General features: G+C 43.4%; 1 protein-coding gene and 1 pseudogene across 5 annotated transcripts in view; one reads left to right on the forward strand and one right to left on the reverse strand.

Moving 5' to 3' along the window:
* The window catches only part of MMP28 (matrix metallopeptidase 28), a 35,421-nt gene that overhangs the window by 1,019 nt on the left and 13,256 nt on the right, over positions 1 to 21,146 (forward strand). For all 5 annotated transcript variants that reach the window (XM_060203946.1, XM_060203944.1, XM_060203943.1 and 2 more), the window contains exons 2-3: positions 17,789 to 17,868; positions 18,089 to 18,276. In XM_060203946.1, the coding sequence (XP_060059929.1) occupies positions 17,789 to 17,868; positions 18,089 to 18,276 (268 nt within the window). The remainder of the gene's footprint in view (positions 1 to 17,788; positions 17,869 to 18,088; positions 18,277 to 21,146) is intronic.
* On the reverse strand, positions 725 to 816 carry LOC132542251 (U6 spliceosomal RNA; annotated as a pseudogene).

A 21,146-nucleotide genomic window follows, 5' to 3' on the forward strand; every position in this document is an offset into this window, starting at 1 on the left:
AACCAATTTCAGAATTAGTTGTCTTCATCTGGAAAATGAGTTGAGGGACCGGTAGGTGGCACACCTGGTTGAGTGTGTATGCTACAATGCACAAGGACCCGGGTTCAAGCCCCCGGCCCCCACCTATAGGGGGAAAGCTTTGGGAGTGAAGCAGTGCTGCAGGTGTTTCTTTGTCTCTGTCTCCCACTTCCCTCTCGACTTCTGGCTGTCTTATCCAATCAATAAAGTTAATTTAAATTTTTTAATGAATAAATAAAAGAAAATGGGCTGAGTTGTTTCTAAGGAGTTTTAAAGACATTTATTTATTTATTTATTTATTTATTTATTTGAAAGATTTGAGGAGAGACAAAGAACCAGATATCACTCTGGCACATGTGCTGCCTGGGATTGAACTCGGGACCTCATGCTTGAGAGTCCAAAGCTTTATCACTGTACCACCTCCCAGACCACTTAAAGACTGCTTCAGGATTGAATTTAAGAGGGGGAGGCAGATACCCTCAAATATTTTTCATTTCATTTTCCTCCTTTGGACTCAGTTGCTCGCTATAGGTTCACAAGGAAAATTCTTTATGAGATGGGGTGGGGATCAGCTTGTGGTGTCTCTTTCCAGTTGAACATGGTTGTAATAATGCAACTAGTATAATTTCTTCCCCCCAAATGTATCTCCTTTGCTTTAAAAAATACTTAATTTACTTTTTTTAAATATGGAATGCATTCCATATTTAAAAATGGAATTTGCATGTCATCCTTGCACAGGGGCCATGCTAATCTTCTCTGTATTATTCCAATTTTAGTAATGTGCTGCTGAAGTGAACACTTTATTTTATTTTAATGAAAGAGACAGATATAGAGACCAGAGCACTCTCAGCTCTGGCTTATGGTGGTGCTGGAGATTGAATTTGGGACTTCAGAGCCTTGGGCATGAGAGGTTTTTGTATAACCATTATACTGTCTCTCCATCCCTCTTTTGCATTTTTTCAAAGCATTTTATTTATTGAGAGAAAGGGAAAGAGGCATATGCAATGCTAGGGATCAAGCTCATGCATGCAAGTTTGGAGTTCAACCACCTCCATGGCCACTCTTCTCTGTAATTATATTTATTTATTTATTTATTTATTTATTTATTTTTTCCTCCAGGGTTATTGCTGGGCTCGGTGCCTGTACCATGAATCCACCGCTCCTGGAGGCCATTTTCCCCCCTTTTTGTTGCCCTAGTTGTTGCAGCCTCGTTGCGGTTATTATTGCCATTGTTGATGTTGCTTTGTTGTTGGATAGGACAGAGAGAAATGGAGAGAGGAGGGGAAGACAGAGAGAGAGGGGAGAGAAAGATAGACACCTGCAGACCTGCTTCACTGCCCGTGAAGCGACTCCCCTGCAGGTGGGGAGCCGGGGGCTCGAACCGGATCCTTACGCCGGTCCCTGCGCTTTGCGCCACGTGCGCTTAACCCACTGCGCCACCGCCCAACTCCCCTTTTTTAATTTTTTTAATTATCTTTATTTGCTTATTGAATAGAGACAGCCAGAAATTGAGAGGGAAGGGGGAACAGGTGGTGGCATACCTGGTTGAGAGCACATGTTACAATGTGCAAGGACTTGAGTTCAAGCCCCACCTGCAGGGGGAAAGCCTTACAAGCCGTAAAACAATCCTGCAGGTCCCTCTCATTCTCTCTCTCTCTTTCTCACCCTGTCTCCCACTTCCCTCTTAATTTCTGGTTGGCTCTATCCAATGAGTAAATAAAGATAATATTTTTAAAAATATTTATTTATTTTCTCTTTTGCCCTTGTTGTTTTATTGTTGTAGTTATTGTTGTTATTGATGTCATCGTTGTTGGATAGGACAGAGAGAAATGGAGAGAGGAGGGGAAGAGAGAGAGGAGGAGAGAAAGATAGACACCTGCAGACCTGCTTCACCGCCTCTGAAGCAACTCCCCTGCAGGTGGGGGGCCAGAGGCTCGAACCGGGATCCTTACTCCTGTCGTGCTTTGTGCCACATGTGCTTAACCCGCTGCACTACCGCCCGGCTCCCGAATATATTTTTTTTAAAAAAGAACTCTAAAAAGAGAGAGAGGGAAGGAGGAGATAGAGAGGCGGAGAGAAAGAGAGACACTTGCGGCCACTTGTGAAGCTTTCCCCCTGCAAGAGGGGACCGAGAGCTTGAACCTGAGTCTTTGCGTATTGTAACATGTGCACTCAACCAGATGCACCACCACCCTGTAATGATCTCTTCTTGAAATTAAGACTGGGGTCTCTATTTTAAGGAGAAAGTATGGGAATAAGTTCTAAATCACTAAGCCCAGACTCAGCCTTGAGATTTCTGCTCCCCAAGAGCACCATTCCTGCTCTAAAGTTGCTAGTTGAGAACTGTTCAACATCCTGTACTTCCTTGCATGCAGCATTGGGAAAAACCTGCAGAATTGCTCTGATTTGTCTAAAAACTTGTCTGAATCAGTCTTCCTCCCATCTGCCACTGGCGCTCATTGTTACTCTGGCATCTCCAGAAATGACTCTACTTCAACAAAAGCGTCTTTTCTCAAACTCCTTCTTTCTTTCCCCTTCTAAATGCTGGTCTTTTGCTCTCTGCCTTTGCACATATGGGAATCACTTTGGCTCTCTGAATTTAGAATCTTACAACATCAAGTACAGAATATTCATGGCCCCAGGAGAAGGCTTCTGTCTGCTTAGCCAAGTCTTGTTAAAGGGTCTCAACCCACCTCCACTGAACCCTGTCTGGGTCCTAGGCAATCTTTGGCAAGAGAACAGAGACAGTATCTCTGCCTCCTAAGCCTGCAGTGGCCTCAGATGGAGATTTAATCTTGGGGTATGCTTGGGAAATGTAATATCTAACAGACTAAATCACTTTCCTTCTATTTTACATAAGTGGAAAAAGGAAAAATTTAACTCTGAGAACAAAAGGTATTTTAAAAGCATAAAAACATCTAAAATTGTATATTGAGTGTTTGTATGTCTATATGCCTATGCACATACATATGTATGAATATGTAATTTGGAAGGTGTTTTTGGTATGTCTATGTATGTTTCTGTAGATGATCAGTTATTTGGAATTCGTCAGACAGACCTGTGTATAAACCATGGGTAAATCATTAAACTTCTTTTTTTTTAATATTTATTTATTTCTGTTTGTTGCCCTTGTTATTTTATTGATGTCGTTGTTGTTGGATAGGATAGACAGAAATAGGGAGAGGAGAAGACAGAGATGGGGAGAGAAAGATAGACACCTGCAGACCTGCTTTACCACCTGTGAAGTGACTCCCCTGCAGGTGGGGAGCCAGGGCTCAAACCCAGATCCTTAACGCTGGTCCTTGCGCTTCGTGCCACCTGCGCTTAATCCACGGCGCTACAGCCCAACTCCCAAATCATTTAACTTCTATGAGCCTCTGTTTCCTTCTTTATAGAATGGGAGTTAATAGTGCCTACCCATAAGACTGTCTTGTAGTTTATTGAGATAATATATGTAGTGTAGGATGCCCAGTACGGTGGCAATTAATTTCAGCTTTGAACAACAGGCCATGCTGGACTGTAATTCCTAAGAGACTGCATTACAGTTACTGTGACTACTTTACAAATAACTCTAAAATTAGTTGATGCAAAATAACCATTTATTATGTTCACAGCTGTGATGGATCAGAATTTCCAAGAGGGCACATCAGTGCAGCTCATCTCACATCAGGGTAGCATTCTATATTATCTGGGGGCAGAATCAACTGAAAACTGTTTACTCGCCTATCAGGCAGTTTGTACTGGCTGTAAGCTAGGAGGCAGGGTTCTCAGTTCTTCTCCATGTAGGGCTATGCATGTGGCCTTCCATGTGGACTAGTTTGGGCTACTTCAAGTATGGTAACTGAGCCTCAAGAATGAGTATTCCCCATGCACAAGGACCCAGGATTAAGCCTTTTGTATCACATGGGAGCAGAATGCATGGTATAGGAGATGCTTCATGAGTGGTACTGTGGTGTCTTTTCTCTCTCTTTCTGTCTGTCCCTCTCTCACCCTCTGTGTCTATCAGAATTAAATAGGAGACTGAGGAAACAGCATAGTGGTTATGCAAAAAACAAAAACAAAAACAAAAAAAAACTTTCATACTTGAGGCTCCAAAGGTCCCCAGCAGCACCATAAGCCAGAACTGAGCAATGATCTGGTAAAAACTAAAAAATAAAATAAAATAAAATAAAGGATTTAAATAGGGGGTGAATGGAGCAATAGAATCATGCAGGTACATATCCCTGGAAAGAAAAATAAAAGAAAGATAGAAAGGAAGGAAGGAAGGAAGAATTTCTGAAGAAATTATCTTCTTTTATGAGCCAGACTAGGAAGTTGGATCACTTGCACTGTACCCCATTGACTAGAGCTGCCACCTGGGCTCAAGGGGAGGAAGCATAGAACTTTTAAGTGTTAAAGTCACCCTGGAAGAAGTGCATGGGGCTGGGAGGTATTGTTGCAGTTGTTTAGGGAAATGAATTCCCCCACAGAAGGGAACCTCTAAAAGAGTCCAATAGTCCCTCCCTGCTCTGCCTTTGCATGGAGACTGTTCCCTGACTGCAGCACAGGGAGCTAGACCCCAGGCAGAGCACAGCATGTCTCTGTGAATGTCCCTGTGTGCCTGGCTCAGTGTGTACACAAAGGAATGAAGCTGAGAACTTTCTGGAGTGGGCTTTGCCTGGGAGGAGACTGACCGCTCACAAAGCTGAATTATGAACAAGTTCATTGTTGCCCACTTGGAACACCAAAGCAACTCTCAGTCCTGGTGAGGAAGAAGAAAGCCCCTGTACTGCTGCACTGTAAGATTGAGACCAAGTGAATGACATCATAACCCTGGCCCCCTCCTCTTCCCGTCCAGGCTCAGTCCTATTCTTGGGCAACACGGGCTGTCCCAAGGGATCCATCTACCATGCTGTGTTTGAACCTTTTTTTGAAACAGTCAAGCAGTATGTCCAGGACTTGGCTTTCACTCAGCGGTGTATACACACTGCATGTCTAGTCCCAGTGTTCCAGGACAACAGTGAACTGGCTAGTCTATTTCTCAAGGGAGACACCAGAGCTTCTTTGGAGTATCCACCCCCAGATGTACTGTCTGTTTCTCATACTCCAGAGCCTTTCTTTTTACTTTTTTCATGACTCAGAAACCCAGAAGCTGGGGTGTGGAAGCCTTTCCCAAGAGTTCGGCTCGGTGACTCATGTGTGCAGGGTGAACAGAAGTACAGAGGGGACACCAAAGAGTCCCAGAGGAATCCAAGATGGTGGAAAAGCAGTTGTCAAGCCAGTTTGAAAGTCAATAAATCTAGCAAAAGCTGAGTAGTGGAAGCTGTAACGTAATAAGGGAAGATAGTTGAAGGGTTAGGAAGTAACTCACTCAGAAGAGTAGACATATTACCATGCACAGGGATCTGGATTCAAACCTCCAGTCGTCACATGGGAGCACCTGCATGGGGGAAGCTTCATGAGCTGTGGAGCAGTGCTATGATGTCTTCTCTCTTCTCTGTCTCTCACCTTCTATCTTTAAAAAAAAAAAAAACGTCTGCTGGGAGTTGTGTGGGTACTGAATTCTAGCAGTAATCCTGATGGCAGTAAGCAAACAAATAAATAGTAAAAGAAGGAGCCAGGTGGTGGTGCACCTGGTTGAGCACATGTGCTGCAGTGTGCAAAGACCCAGGTTCAAGCCCTCTGTCCCCACCTTCAGGGGGGAAGCTTCACAAGTGGTGAAGTAGCGCTATAGATGTCTCTCTGTCTCTCTCCCTCTCTATCTATCCCCTCCTTTCAATTTCTGGCTGTTTATATCTAATAAATAAATAAAGATAGTAAATAAAAATCAAAATAAATAGGAAAAGAAAAAACAACTTTACCTTGTTTTATGACATATGTGCTCAACCAGGTACACCACTAATTGGCCCCTAGGTCATTATTTTGTACCCTAAACTTAACCACACAAACCTAGTGAACAACATGGTGCCATGTAGTATGGTTATTTGACATTGAAAAAAAAGACTTTTTTTTTGGTTTTTGCTTATTTATTTATTCCCTTTTGTTGCCCTCATTGTTTTTTATTATTGTTGTTGTTATTGATGTTGTTGTTGGATACAACAGAGAGAAATGGAGAGAGAAAGAGAAGACAGAGGGGGAGAGAAAGACAGACACCTGCAGACCTGCTTCACCACCTGTGAAGTGACCCCCCTGCAGGTGGAGAGCCAGGGGCTCGAATCAGGATCCTCATGCCAGCCGGCGTTTTGCGCCACCTGCACTTAACCCGCTTCCCTACCACCCGACTCCCAAAACATTTTTAAAACCCAGGAGTTGGGATGGGCAGTAGCATAATGGTTACACAAAGAGGTTTTCATGCTTTGATATCCCAGGTACCACTAGTACCACTATAAGCCAGAGCTGAGCAGTGCTCTGGTAAAAATAAATAAATAAAGTATTTTAAATGGCACCAACTAAGGTTTTCCAGCTTTTTTAAAGACATAAAATGAAAGAATGAGGATTACAATAAGAGGTCTATAGGTTATACTGACACAGGCCTTTGTGAATATGAAACAAAGGAAAAGAGAAGAAAAAGGGAGTCAGGCAGAAGGGAAAGCTTTTGCCCAAAATAAGGAAAGGGATGAAACTGGTTCTACTATCCTGAAACCTCCTGGAATCCACAATATAAAGAGTAAAATAAAACCACCTGGAAACAGACTTTTTTTTTAAAACTGGAGCTCTGGTTTATGGTGGTGCAGGGGATTGAACCTGGGACTTTGAAGCCTTAGGCTAGAGAGTCTCTTTGCATAGCCATTATGCTATCTACACCCTCCCCCAGGCATTTTTCTTTATGAAAGAAAGTGCTTTAGTCCTGTTAAACATCTGTGGCTTGTCAAAGGACCTATCTGGAGTGTGCTGGAAGATGTGACCCCCAGCCTCTCCTGAAAGCCAGAGACCATTATCTGCACAACGTTTTTCTCTGCTCAGTTTGCAGAGGAGACAGAAGGAAATCAGTTAGAAATACCCTGCTTTTATTTTTTCCTTGTTTGAGAGTCATCTTCCCATTGGAAAGAGCAACTTGGCCTTTCCTCCCTCACTTTTAAAGCCTCTGAGTCACGTTTGAATGTGAAATAAAACATGTTGGGAGGAGCATGGTGGTGGCGCACCTGGTTGAGCACACATGTTACAACACACAAGGACCCATGTTTGAGTCCCTAGTCCCCACCTGCAAGGAGAAAGCTTTGCACATGGTAAAGCAGTATTGCAGGTGTCTGTCTCTCTCCCTCTCCATCACCCCCTTCCATCTCGATTTCTGGCTATCTGTATCCAATAAGTAAATAAAGATAATTAAAAAAAGAAAAAGAACGTGCTAGGATAGGTGTCAGAGTAGTCAGGCTCAAGAATTTGTTCTCTTGTTCTCATTAGGACCCTTTCAGCAAGACACCATGCTCCTCTGAGACTTACTTTCCTCATCTTGAAAATGGGGAGCTGGAAGGATAGCGTAATGGTTGTGCATGAAGACTTTCATGCCTGAAGCACCAATAGTCCCAAGTTCAATCCCCCCAGCTCTGGGAAAAATAAATGAAAGAAAAAGGCAAAAAAAAAAAAAAAAAAGGAAGGAAGGAAGAAAGAAAGAAAGAAAGAAACAAACAAACAACCCTTGTCTTGCCTTTGCTCTCATGAGGTGACTGTGAAGCTCACAATAAGCTTAAGGGGTGAAAAGATAGCTCAACCTGCCAGAGTACATGCCTCCTATTTAGCTCAACCTGCCAGAGTACATGCCTCCTATTCAGACAGCCTGTGTTTGAGCTCCAGCAGTATGTGGAGTATCACAGCAACAGGGGAAGCTCTCTTGCTGTAGTGTCTCTCCTTCTCTCCCCCTTTCTCATATATATATATGTTAAAAAGTATGAAAAATGCCATCCCAGGAGCAGTGAAATTTCACATATGTGAGGCCTTGGTACCACAGGTGGGGGTGTTTAAAAGCTCTAGAACAGGGACTTGGGTGGTAGCGCAACGGGTTAAGCGCATGTGGCACGAAGCACAAGGACTGGCGTAAAGATACCAGTTCGAGCCCCCAGCTCCCCACCTGCAGGGGAGTCGCTTCACAGGCGGTGAAGCAGGTCTGCAGGTGTCTAGCTTTCTTTCCCCCTCTCTGTCTTCCTCTCCTCTCTTCACTTCCCTCAGTCCTATCTAACAACAACGATATCAATAACAATAATAACTACAACAACAACAATAATAAAAAAAAAGCTCTAGAATAGCCAAGTGCTCACTGTGTTCCTGATAACACACACGAAAAGATTTTTATGTATAGGACATGCCAAAACAGAACACCAGATATCATGCCTTGCATCTTATGTTGGATAATAATAATAAAGATATTTTGCATGATGAATACAATCACACAGATTAAAAGCATCGTGAAGCATAACACCAAATGGAATAAATCACAGGTAAAGCAACATGGTTTCTGCACAAGCTTGCCGTTTTGCAAGTTTTAAATTCTTGCTTATTTATTTATTTACTTGTTTACTTGTTTGTTTTTGCTACTGCAGTTCTTTGATATGAAGACTGTCCCAGTACCTCTGTTAACTGACTGGGAGCTGGCACCACTCAGACTCATCTACCAAAGGTCCCTTCTGGCAATAAGACTCCCGAGAGAATGTTAACATTTTTAGGGGGAAGTTTTCATAAAGTTTTTTTTTCATTTTTTCCATTTTATTGGACAGGACAGAGAGAAATTGAGAGGGGACGGGGAGGTAGAGAAGGAGAAAGACACAGAGAGACATCTGCAGACCTGCTTCATCACTCGTGAAGTGTCCCCCTGCAGGTGGGTTCACAGTTTTACTGAAGCGCATCCTTATTACATCTTCACAACAATCCTGTGAAAAGCAAAAAGTAGTATGCTTTGTTATAGTTCACACAACCAATCAGCTGCAGAAGTGAGAGTACAATAAATAACAGATGTGACCCAGGAGGTGGCACAGTGGATAAAGTGTTGGACTCAAACATGAGGTCCTGAGTTTGGTCCCCGGTATTGCATGTGCTAGAGTGATACTCTGTTTTTTTCTCCTTCTCTTTCTTTCTCATTAATAAATAAATAAAATATTTAAAAAATAAACAAATAATAGAGGCTGGGTTGAGTACACATGTTTTCAATGTGCAAGGACCCAGGTTCGAGCCTCCAATCCCGACCTGCAGGAGGAAAGCTTTGCAAGCAGGGGCGCAGGTGTCTCTCTGTCTCTCTCCCTCTACCTCCCCCTACCCTCTTGATTTCTGGCTGTCTCTATCCAATAAATAAAGGTAGTTTAAAAAAATAAACAGATAAGTAAAGAGTAGGGAGAGTTGGAATAATCTTGATTCTAATGCACCCCCCTGATTCTATTTACTTATTATTGTATAGTAGAGAGGGAATGAAAAGGAGAAAGGATGAGAATAGAGCACCAGTCTGCCATTTCTAGTGTTCTTTTTGTTTTTGTCTTTCTTGGTTTAATGTGATGCCAGGGATCAAACCTAGGGCCTCACTCAGGCAAGTTATGTGCTTTGCTGCTGGGACACCTTACTGACCCTGATTTTACAGAAAGGAAAGTGAGACCAAGAGAGGCCCAGGACTTGCCTGAAGATACACAGCAATAGCAGCAGGAATAAAGCTAAGACACACAGCTCAGTGCTCTTACCTGCTAAACAAAACCTCAGGACTCTTTTTTTTCTCTCCAAACTCAATTATTACTTTTTAAAAATATTTTTTTTAATATTTTATTTTATTTATTTATTCCCTTTTGTTGCCCTTGTTGTTTTATTGTTGTAGTTATTATTGTTGTTGTCGTCGTTGTTGGATAGGACAGAGAGAAATGGAGAGAGGAGGGGAAGACAGGAGGAGAGAGAAAGACACCTGCAGACCTGCTTCACCGCCTGTGAAGCAAGTCCCCTGCAGGTGGGGAGCCGGGGTTCGAACCGGGATCCTTATGCCGGTCCTTGTGCTTTGCGCCACCTGCGCTTAACCTGCTGCGCTACAGCCCGACTCCCTTTTTTTTAATTTTAAAATTACATTTATTTATTTTCGCCTCCAGGTATTTTTATTGCTGGGGCTTGGTGCCTGCACTGCAAATACGAATCCAAATCCACTGCTCCTCGAGACCATTTGTCCCCCTTTATTGCCCTTGATGTTTTTTATCATTGTTGTGTTTATTATTATTGCTGTTGTTGTTGTAGGATAGGACAGAGAGAAATCGAGAGAGGAGGGGAAGACAGAGAGAAAGGGAGAGAAAGAGAGACACCTGCAGACCTGCTTCACCACTTGTGAAGCGACTCCCTGCAGGTGGGGAGACGGAGGCTTGAACCGGAATCATAATGTGGGTCCTTGCACTTTGCGCCATGTGCGCTTAAACCACTGTGCTACCACCCGACCCCCTAAACTCAATTGTTTATTTAGTATGAGAGAAAAATCAAAGAATAGGAAAGAGAGAGAGAGAAATTAATACACTACTCAGCTCTGGCGTACGCTGGTACCAGAGTTGAATCTGGGGCATTAGATGTGTAAGTTCTATGTTGTAATAGGCTGAGCTATCTCCCCGGTCCTGACTCAGGACTGGAGTCATTTTGCTATGCCTTATTGCTAGTCTGGTCCTGCTCAAAAATGCTCACAATTTCTCCTTCCCTCAAGCACTCTCTCATGACAAGCGAGGACTAGAACCTCCAAAGTCCTGATCCCACTTAGCTTTTTGAGCCCCCCAGGAAGATCGTGCTCATTTTACCCAAACGCCACAGACACTCCCTGGGCTTTTCAGAGGTGACTCTGCAAGAGGGTTGCCTCAGCCTTGACCAAGTAGGTGAAGCGTGTTGATACAAGCTTTTAGGCCAGAGCAGGATGAATCACCCAGGAACACAGTGTTCCAGCTTACTCTCCATTTCACTCAACCTTTGGGCTCCCCAGGATCAACAGCAGGTAGAGAACAGGGAAGAGAAGGGTAGACCAGTGGTAGAGAATATGCCTTGCATATGTGAGGCGCTAGACTTGATACTGTGCACAACATATGATGGAGTGACACTTTGATCCCTCATTTATTTATTTTTTAAATTATCTTCATTTACTTATGGATAGAGACAGCCAAAAATAAAGAGGAATGGGACTGATAGAGAGGGATGCAGACAGAGACACCTACAGCACTGGTTCACCATTTGCAAAGCTTTCCCTTTGCAGGTGGGAACCAGGGGCTCAAACCCAAGTCCCTGCGCATTTTAATTAACATGAGCGCTCAATCAGGTGCGCCACCATCCGGCTCCAAGTATTTTTTGTTTATTTATTATTGGACAGAGACAGAGAGAAATTGAGAGGGAAGGGGGAGATAGATAAAGAGAGTTAGGCCACTGCAGCCATGCTTCACCACTCGTGAAGCTTCCCCCCTGAAGGTGAGGACCAGGGGCTTGAACACAGGTCCTTGCACATTGTAATGTGAGCACTTAACCAAGTGTGCCATGACCCGGCCCGTGATCTCTCATTTAAAGAATGAATAATGAAGGAGTCGGGCGGTAGAGCAGCAGGTTAAACACACATGGCGCCAAGTGCAAAGACCGGCTTAAAGATCCCGGTTCGAGACCCCGGCTCCCCACCTGCAGGGGAGTCGCTTCACAGGCGGTGAAGCAGGTCTGCAGGTGTCTATCTTTCTCTCCCCCTCTCTGTCTTCCCCTCCTCTCTCCATTTCTCTGTCCTATCTAGCAACAATGACATCAATAACAACAATAATAACTATAACAATGAAAAACAAGAGCAACAAGAGGGAAAATAAATATAAAAAAATGAGTAATGGGAATTTTTTTTAGGTAAAAGACAGTTTGCCATGTATGAGGAGCTAGACTTGAACACCCTCAGCACTGTGTGGGTTCACCATACACAGTGCTCAGTCCTAGAGGAAGCTTCATGAATGGTGGAATGTTGCTGTTGTATCTCTCCTTTTCTTTCTTATCTTGTTCTTTTTCCCTGCCTCTCACTACCAGAAATTCAAAGGGAAAAGTTAAGAGTCTGCTGGGAGTGGTGAAATCACTCAAGCCAACGCCAAAAAAGAAAAGATTTAAAAAGAGGCGGTGGGATGAGCAGAAAGCACAATGGTTATGCAAAAAGACTTTCAGGCCTGAGGCTTTGAAGTCCAAAGTTCAGTCCTCAGTACCAGTGTAAACCAGAGCTGAGCAGTGCGCTGGCTCCCCCCCCACACACAAAATATTTAAGAGAAATGGTCTAGGCAAATAGCTCAGCTGATAGGACATAGACTTGCATGCCTTACACTCCTGGTTTGATCCCTGGTGCTACACAAACCAGAGTGGTACTCTGGCTTCTAATTCTTTCATCTTCTCTCTCTAAAAAAATTTTACTTTATATCATATGAGATACATTTAAACAAACAAAAAAAAAAAATCAAACTAGAATATCATTCAGCTCTGGCTTGGGTGGTTCCAGGAATTGAACCTGGGATCCCAAAGCCTCAAGCATAAAGCTCTTTTGCATACTATTATTCTATCTCCTAGGCCCCCTTTTTTGGGTGTGTTTTGGTTGGTATCCATGGCATGTACTCTCTTTTGCTGTCTGGGAAGTCAGCTCTGTTTTACAACACACAGGGCCCCAGACACAAGTCAGGAAGAAAGACCCAGGACTTCTCCTCTAATGAGCCCCTGAAAAAAAGGGCTCCACCCTACCTTGCCTGCCAAAGTGCTGGGCACAGCAGCCCAGCCAGGAAACAGGAGACGCCGCTAGTCAATTTCCCCTCCCTCCTCTAACTCTGTCCAAGGCTTCTTACTTAGTTCCAGAGCCAGGGCCAACTCCCTGATAAGAACTGGGTGGGTTTGTGGGGAGGGACACTGGGAATGCCAACCCACTGACCTGTGAACCAGTCTCTCCCAAGTAACTCACTCAACAAAACTGCTTCTAAGGAGATAATTTCCTAACTTCCTTTAGAAAGCCACTCTCTCACGAAGTGAAATAGCTCATTTGCATAGTGTGCTGCTTTGCCATTTGTGTGCCCAGGTGTGAGCTTACCCCCCACCACTCTGAAGGACACTTCAGTGCCGTGGTCTCTTTGACACACACTGTCTCTCTCTGCTACCCAGCTTCTATCTAAATAATAATAACAACAACATAAATAATAATGTCAAAGAAAGTCACTCTATCACTACCAGTTTGGGGCAGGGGGGATGTTGAGGAAAACAAGAGAGCCAGGCATCTGGCTGAGGGGAGGAGGCAGTACTAAGAATAAGCAGAGGTGTAGCTGCATAGCTGCCTTGCTCAAAGATGTTTCCATCCTTTAGATGGTTTGCATTCCAAAAGTCTACTAGTCTGTTGTTAATTTTCCCTAAGACCCCCACATAAGTAAGTCCTGCACTCAACCACCTATCAAGACCACAGTAACAGATTCTTGATTCCAGCTCCAATTATTATTCCATAATACCACACTATTGGACAGTGAATAGTTTTTCAGATTAAACCATCAGAACTCCCCTAACCTATTATGCATCCCAATTGGATACAATACATTTATAAAGAAAAAAAAAGAAAACAGGGAGTCGGCAGTAGCGCAGCGAGTTAAGCGGAGTTAAGCGCACGTGGCACAAAGCACAAGGACAGGAGTAAGGATCCTGGTTCAAGCCCCTGGCTCCTCACCTGCAGGGGAGTTGCTTCACAGGCAGTGAAGCAGGTCTGCAGGTGTCTATCTTTCCCCCTTGTCTTCCCCTCCTCTCTCCATTTCTCCCTGTCCTATCTAACAATGACAACAATAATAACTACAACAACAATAAAAAAGGAAAATAAATAAAATAAAAATAAATTAATTTTTAAAAAAGAACAAAAACACTTTCATGTCTGAGGCAACAAAGGCCCCAGGTTCAATCCCTAGCACCATCGTAAACCAGAGCTCAGCTGTGCTCTGGGGAAGAAAAAGAATTACACAGCAGGATCAGGGAAAACACGATGGTTACGATGGTTACGCAAAAGACTTTCATGCCTGAGGCTGCGAGGTCCAGGTTCAGTCCCCAGCACCTCCATAAACCAGAGTTGAGCAGTACTGTGGTTAACAAAAAAATAATTTAGGGGAAAAAAAAATTAAGTAGCCAAGGAGACATTTTTTTCATTTCATTGAAGGAACTTTATCAGAGAGAAAGATAAGCAAGGGACTAACTTTATCATTCCCCTCAATGGATAGAAATGGTAAAGGGAGCCAGGCGTGGTGCACATGGTTAAGTGCTTACATCAAGTGTGCAAGGACAGATTCAAGTCCCTGGACCCCAGCTACAGGGGGAAAGCTTCACGAGTGGTGACGCAGAGCTGCAGGTATCTCTCTCTGTCTCTCTTCCTCTCTATCTCCCCCTCCCCTCTCAATTTCTCTCTGGCTCTATCTGATAATAAATAAGTAAATAAATAAGGGAGAAAGGAAGGGAGGAAGGAAGGAAGGAAGGAAGGAAGGAAGGAAGGAAGGAACAAATGGTGGTAGGTACAACTAGGGAGGTAGCTTAACTGGTAGAGTTGATCAGACTGATGCCTGGGCTCCCGTTCAGCCCCCAGCGCTGCATGTATTGCAGTGGTGCTCCAACTGTCTCTTCCTATCTCTGTCTCATGTACAACTCTCTTATATACAATAAATTAAATTAATCCTTCTTTAAAAAAAGAAATGGTGAGAGGTAAGGACAATGAGTTTCACACATCTCTCTCCACTGGCTACTAAGAACTAGGTCACTGGAGAGTAATTTCTAGGTGTGTGAGGGCAGGCAGCTGTAAAAGGCATTTGGGCTATGAAATAGTCTCTAAGTTATACTAACAGCGCTCATCTCCCCTACATCAACCCACCCCCAGGGACAGACTGCTTTCCTGGTTCACAACTTTGTGTCATCTGTATGTTGGCGAATTCTGGGATCATACAACCAGTGCAACTTGACATCACTGAGTCAATCTTATCCTCACTCCCCCTTATCCTTCCCTCAGGCTTCCTCACACAGTAAATAGCATCGCCTTCCAAGGCAAATATTTAGGAGCCATCCTAGATTCTTCCCTTTCTTACATTCCCCACAATTAAATCATGAGGAGGACCAAAATAAAACTCACATTCTTTATCCTGCTCAGCCGCATGGCCTCTCTGACTTTTTTGACTTCATGTCCTGATTTTTTGCATAGCTCTGTGCTCAGCCTTCCTTGCACATGTTCCTTAAACACATCAATATCATTCTTAGCTCAGGACAGTTGCATTTGCTCTGCCCTTTGTCTGGAGTTTCCTTTCCCACATCCTTGCCTGGTCAAATACATCCAGCTCTGGATTCTTTGGGACTCAGACCAAGTATCAGCTGTTCACAGAGTTCATCCCTGACCTCTCCATATAAAGTTTTTCTTTTAAGTTATTCTCAATCATGTCACCTAGCTTGGTTTCTTTCCTTTTTAGCACCAAATCTATCTACTTGACTGACTATGTATGCTTTCATTGTCTGTCCACATGGCTATATATACTTCTTTAGGGATGTCTTATGGAACACCTGGCAGGGTACCTAGTACTTTGCATGAATCTACATACATATGAATGGATCAAAGGGAATGGTTGTTAATTAAAAAAAACAAAACACAAACTCTTTAGGGAGTCTGGCTGTGGTGGAGCAGGTTAAGTTCACGGGGCATAAAGCGCAAGGACCGGCATAAGGATCCCGGTTCGAGCCCCTGGTTCCCCATCTGCAGGGGAGTCGCTTCACAGGTTCACAGGCGGTGAAGCAGGTCTGCAGGAGTCTAAAAAAAGAACTCTTTACAGTCAGGGAGATAGCAACATAGTATTAGAGTGCCAGATTTGCATGCTTGAGGTTCCATGTTCAAGCCCTGAAACCACCATATGCCAGAATTGGTCTTTCCCTCTGTCTCTTCATTTCTGTCTCTCTCTCATAAAAATAAATATATAAATCTTTTTGAAAAAAATCTCTAGGTGGCTAGAGATAGCTCATCTGAGAGAATGCATACTTTACTATGTATAAAGACCAAGGTCAAAGTCTCTGGTTACCACATAGAAGCAAAAGGGAAACTTCACTGGCATTGGAGCAATGCTGTGGTCTCTCCTCTTTCTCTCATTCTCTAACTAGAAATAAGAAAAAGGAAAAAAAAAACCTTCAGATGTGCATCTGTGGCAGGAAAATAAAATCTCTCAAGAGAATGACTTGTTTTTTATATTTTATTATTTATTTTCCTTTTTGCTGCCCTTGTTAGTTTTTTTTTAGTATTTATTTATTCTCTTTTATTGCCCTTGTTGTTTTATTGTTGTAGTTATTATTGTTGTCATTGTTGTTGGATAGGACAGAGAGAAATGGAGAGAGGAGAGGAAGACAGAGGGGGAGAGAAAGATAAACACCTGCAGACCTGCCTCACTGCTTGTGAAGAGACTCCCCTGCAGGTGGGGAGCCAGGGGCTCAAACCCGGATTCTTAGGCCACTCCCTGCGCTTTAAGCCACCTGCGCTTAATCTGCTGCGCTACCTGGGGACTCCCATAAATTATTTTTTTTCCCTTTTGTTTTCTTTGTTGCTTTTTATTATTGTTCTAGTTGATATTGTTGTTGTTATTGATGTCGTCGTTGTTGGATAGGACAGAGAGAAATAGAGAGAGGAGGGGAAGACAGAGAGGGCGAGAGAAAGACACCTGCAGACCTGCTTCACCGCCCCTGAAGCGACTTCCCTGCAGGTGGGGAGCCGGGGGCTCCAACCGGGATTCTTATGCTGGTCATTGTGTTTTGGGCCACGTGCGCTTAACCTGCTGCACTACTACCAACTGCCAGAATAAGTTATTATTATTTTTAATAAGTTATTTTTAATAGACTATTTTCTCTATTTGTTTATTAGATACCAGAGTGCTACTGAGCTCTGGCTTATGGTGGTGCAGGGGACTGAACTTGGGATCTTAGAGGCTCTGACATTAAAATCTTTTGCCATAACCATTATGCTGTCTTCCCAACCCTTTTCTGCTATTTTTAATAAACTTGTAGCTGAGATATGTAGCTTGCTAACTGGAATCCAATGGTATGAAATATGCGAAGTTTTGTTTAAATATTTTTATTTACTTATTATTAGATAGAGACAGAGAGAAATTGAGAAGGAGGGGAAGAGACAGAAACACCTGCAGCACTGCTTCACCATTTGTGAAGCTTTACTTCTGCAGGGGCTTGAAAGTGGGGCTTGAACGTAGGTCCTTGCACACTGTAGCGTATGTGCTTAGCCAGGTGCACCTGGCCCTTGCAAAGTTTTAAAAATAAGGAAGTTTGGGGCCTGCAGCGTCTCATCCAGTAGAGTGCACATGTTACCATGAGAGAGGATCTGCCTGGGTTTGACCCCTAGACTAACACATGGGAACACCCACAGTGGGGAGAGCTTCATGAGCAGTGAGTGGAGCGGTACTGTACTGTCTTACCCCTCTCCTTTTCTCTCTATTTTTCACTTTATCTCAAGGGGAAAAATGGCCAGTAGTAGCAATGGAATCATGCAGGCTTCAGGGCCCATCGATAACCCTGGTGGCAAAAAAGAAGAGTAGGGAGAAGAGGAGGAGAGAGAGAGAAAGGAGGAGGAGGAGGAGGAGGAGGAGGAAAGCTAAGGTTTACAAATATGGAGAGACTCCTCCAGTACCATCGGACTAGTTAGTGGTAGCCTGGGACTGAGTCCAGGGACTTCTGGGGTTTATTCCAGGATTTTCTGCCATTACTTATCCTGTTGGGACAAGAGTTGAGACAGCTTGAAGTGCCATGGATCCTCAGAGACCAAGAGAGGGGAAAGGGTGTCCACCATGGAAAAAACTGACGTTATTCTCTCCCCCACTAGGCATTCCTGGAGAAGTATGGCTATCTTAATGCCCAGGTCCCCAAAACTCCTACTTCTATGCAATTCACTACTGCCATCAGGTAGGACAGAGGACGATAGAGGATTTGGGGGTGCTGGATTGTGGAGATTGGGTTACCTCCTACCTCCTCCTGGAAGGCTGGCCTCCCACATATGCCCAAGGGGTTGTGCACCATTGTTCCCTCCCTCCCCACTCCTAGACTCCTCTAGGTAAGCTCCCCTGCTCTGATACCCACCACCCTCCCTAGTTTTGTGGGGCTTCATCTCAGTTTCTCTTGACAGGGAGTTCCAGTGGGTGTCCCAGCTGCCTGTCAGTGGCGTGTTGGATCCTGCCACAGTACGCCAGATGACACGGCCCCGCTGTGGTGTAGCAGATACTGACAATCAGGTGGCCTGGACTGACAGGGTCAGTGCCCTATTTGCTGGACGCCGAGCCAAAATGAGGCGTAAGAAACGCTTTGCAAAGCAAGGTGAGTGGTGATAATATCCAGCTAGATTGGAATTCTCCAATCTAATGAAGCCCCATGGCTAGTCTAAGACTGGGCTGTAAGGGGAGAGCAATGGGCAACAGGATTTCATGGCTTGAGGACCACGTTTGGGAACACAGACACTTAAATCAATATATATAAATTACATCTACCTTGAGCTGGGGAGACTGGATAGTGTTTATGCAGAAGACTTTCATGCCTGAGACGGTGAGGTGCCAGGTTCACTCCCCAGCACAACAATAAGTGAGAACAGAATAGTTCATTGGTGGGGAGTCAGGCAGTAAGTGCAAGTGGTGCAAAGTGCAAGGACCAGCATAAGGATCCCAGTTTGAGCCCCCAGCTCCCCACCTGCAGGGGAGTCACTTCACAGGCGGTGAAGCAGGTCTGCAGGTGTCTATCTTTCTCTTCCCCTCTCTGTCTTCCCCTCCTCTCTCTATTTCTCTCTGTCCTATCCAGCAACGATGACATCAATAACAACTACAACAATAATACAAAACAACAAGGGCAACAAAGGGAATAAATAAATAATTTTTAAAAAGAATTAGTCAACAAAGATGTGATTCATCAATCAGTTTTATTTTGCCCATAACATATTTTAACAACTTTTTGAAATCTCATTCATATACCATAAGGTTTACCCATCTGACATGCTCAAATCAGTGATTTTCAGTATATTTGCAGAACTATGTAACTTTAACCACAATCTAATACCAGAAGAATCCATTATCCCAAAAAGAAATCCCATGTCCACTAGCAATTATTCCACAGTTCTCATTGTCTCTACCACCAGATACCATTAATCAAGCTTTTGTCTCTAAGATTATTTACCTATTTTCAACATAGTATATACATGCCAATAGGGCACATTATCCAAGTGAGTGATTCCACTGGCCCATTTGTGTTATTATTATTTTATAATTTTTTCCAGAGCACTTCTCAGCTCTGGTTTATGGTGGTGTGGGGGATTGAACTGGGACCTCTCCTGCCTCTGGCATGAAAGTCTTTTTATATAACCATTATGCTATTTCCTCAGCCCCATTTGCAATTATTTAAAGATTTATTTTTTTCATTCATGATTAATAATGGGTTACAAGAGTGTAAGATTACAGGGTTTAGTTCCACACTGCACTCACCACCAAAGTTCTATGTCCTCACCTTCCCACTTCCCACCCGCCAAAGATAAACCAGCATCATTCTCACAGAGTCTTAGAAACAATTTGTTTGCTTGTTTTGCAAGTTCATATATATTAATTCTCTAGATTCCACATGACTGAAACCATCCGGTAGTTGCCTCTCATCTCTTTATATCACTAAACATGATCATCTCTAGTTCCATTTGTTTTGTCCCAAAGGACACAACGTCATCTTTTTTGATTGCAGGATACTATTCCCCTAACTTCTTTACCCAGTCACCTATTGATGGGCATTTTGGCTGTTGTGAATAATGCAGCTATAAACATATGGGTACATATGTCCCTTCGAATTAGTGTTTGAGTGTCCTTTAGATAAATGCCCAAGAGTGGTACTGTTGGACCACAATTCCATTTTTATTTGTTTAATCACTCTCCATAAGTCTTCCAAAAGATCTTCACCAGTCTGCATTCCCACCAGCAGGGTAGAAGAGTTCCTTTTTCTCCAGAGCCTCACCAACACTTGTCATTTCCTGTTTTGTTGATGTAAGCCATCCTCATTTGTGAGAGAGAGAATCTCAATATTGTTTTAATTTGCACTTCCCTAATAATCAGTGGAGCATTTCTTCATATGTCTGTAGACCACTTGTTTCTTTATTAATAAGAGAAAAGAGAGTGAGAAAGTGCCGAGCTAGCTTCACAGGCGGGAGACAGACGACCAGGGACTCATGGCTGAGCTGTACACAGTATCTCTTTATTCATGCGGAACGCTGCACAATCTAAGCCAAGCTAAACTAAACTATAATCACAATCCTGTCCTTATATATATACTTGCCAAGTAGGGTGTAAACAGGATGTGATATAGAGAGGGTGGAGTGAAAAGTGACTGGTGCAGATCAGGGTGTACTACGAGAGGGGGTGGAGCAAAAAGACATCTTGAACCAGTGGGGATTAAACCAATGCCCTGCAGGCAGGGCAGTGCTTCGTTAACAGTGGTTATGTAAATAGAATACAGTGTTAAGCAGGGGGGATTAAACCAATGAAACAGAAGGGGTTTTTAGAAACAGAATTAGAAGCATACCAACAAGAAAGGAAGAACCAGAGTGTCACTCTGGCACATACCAGGCTAAAAAGGCCTCACGTTTGTGAGTTCAGTGCCTTATCCACTGCCCTACCTCTTGGACTGCTACTACTTGTCATTTTAACATCTTAATTAGACTAAGTCTGATTTTCTCTGAATAATTTTTATTTTTCAAGATTTCAGATATTTGGGGGCTTCTGAGTCAGATTTTCATTATAACTAATTTGACTTTGAGCATGTTACATCATTGCCTCTTTCAATTGATGTAATTATTTTTATTGTCAGTTTCCATTATGCACAGGGCAGAAGGCACATAATTTGTTTTTACTTTTTAGCTAATCCATGAGGAAATTGTGGGTGGTTTCCCTTAGCCGTTTTCCAACCCAATTCACTGTGTCTATATATCAGTCATCCTGGGTCCCCAGAATGACTAACTGTATTTCTTGTATAGCAAATAGACGGTGATGGGGTCCAGACTCTGTCTGGGTCCAAGATCTCTTCATTGTCAACATGCTCTACATCCCACTGTGTTTCTGGAAAGAATAATGCAGAAGGGAGGAACATGTAAGCTGAGGAGGCCCAGGTAAAGCAAAAAGAGTAACATTCCTGGAGTGGAAGCATGGGGTCCATACATATGACCT

Source organism: Erinaceus europaeus, chromosome 12 (assembly GCF_950295315.1).
Source record: "Erinaceus europaeus chromosome 12, mEriEur2.1, whole genome shotgun sequence".
In the NCBI taxonomy this organism is placed as follows: Eukaryota; Metazoa; Chordata; class Mammalia; order Eulipotyphla; family Erinaceidae; genus Erinaceus; species Erinaceus europaeus.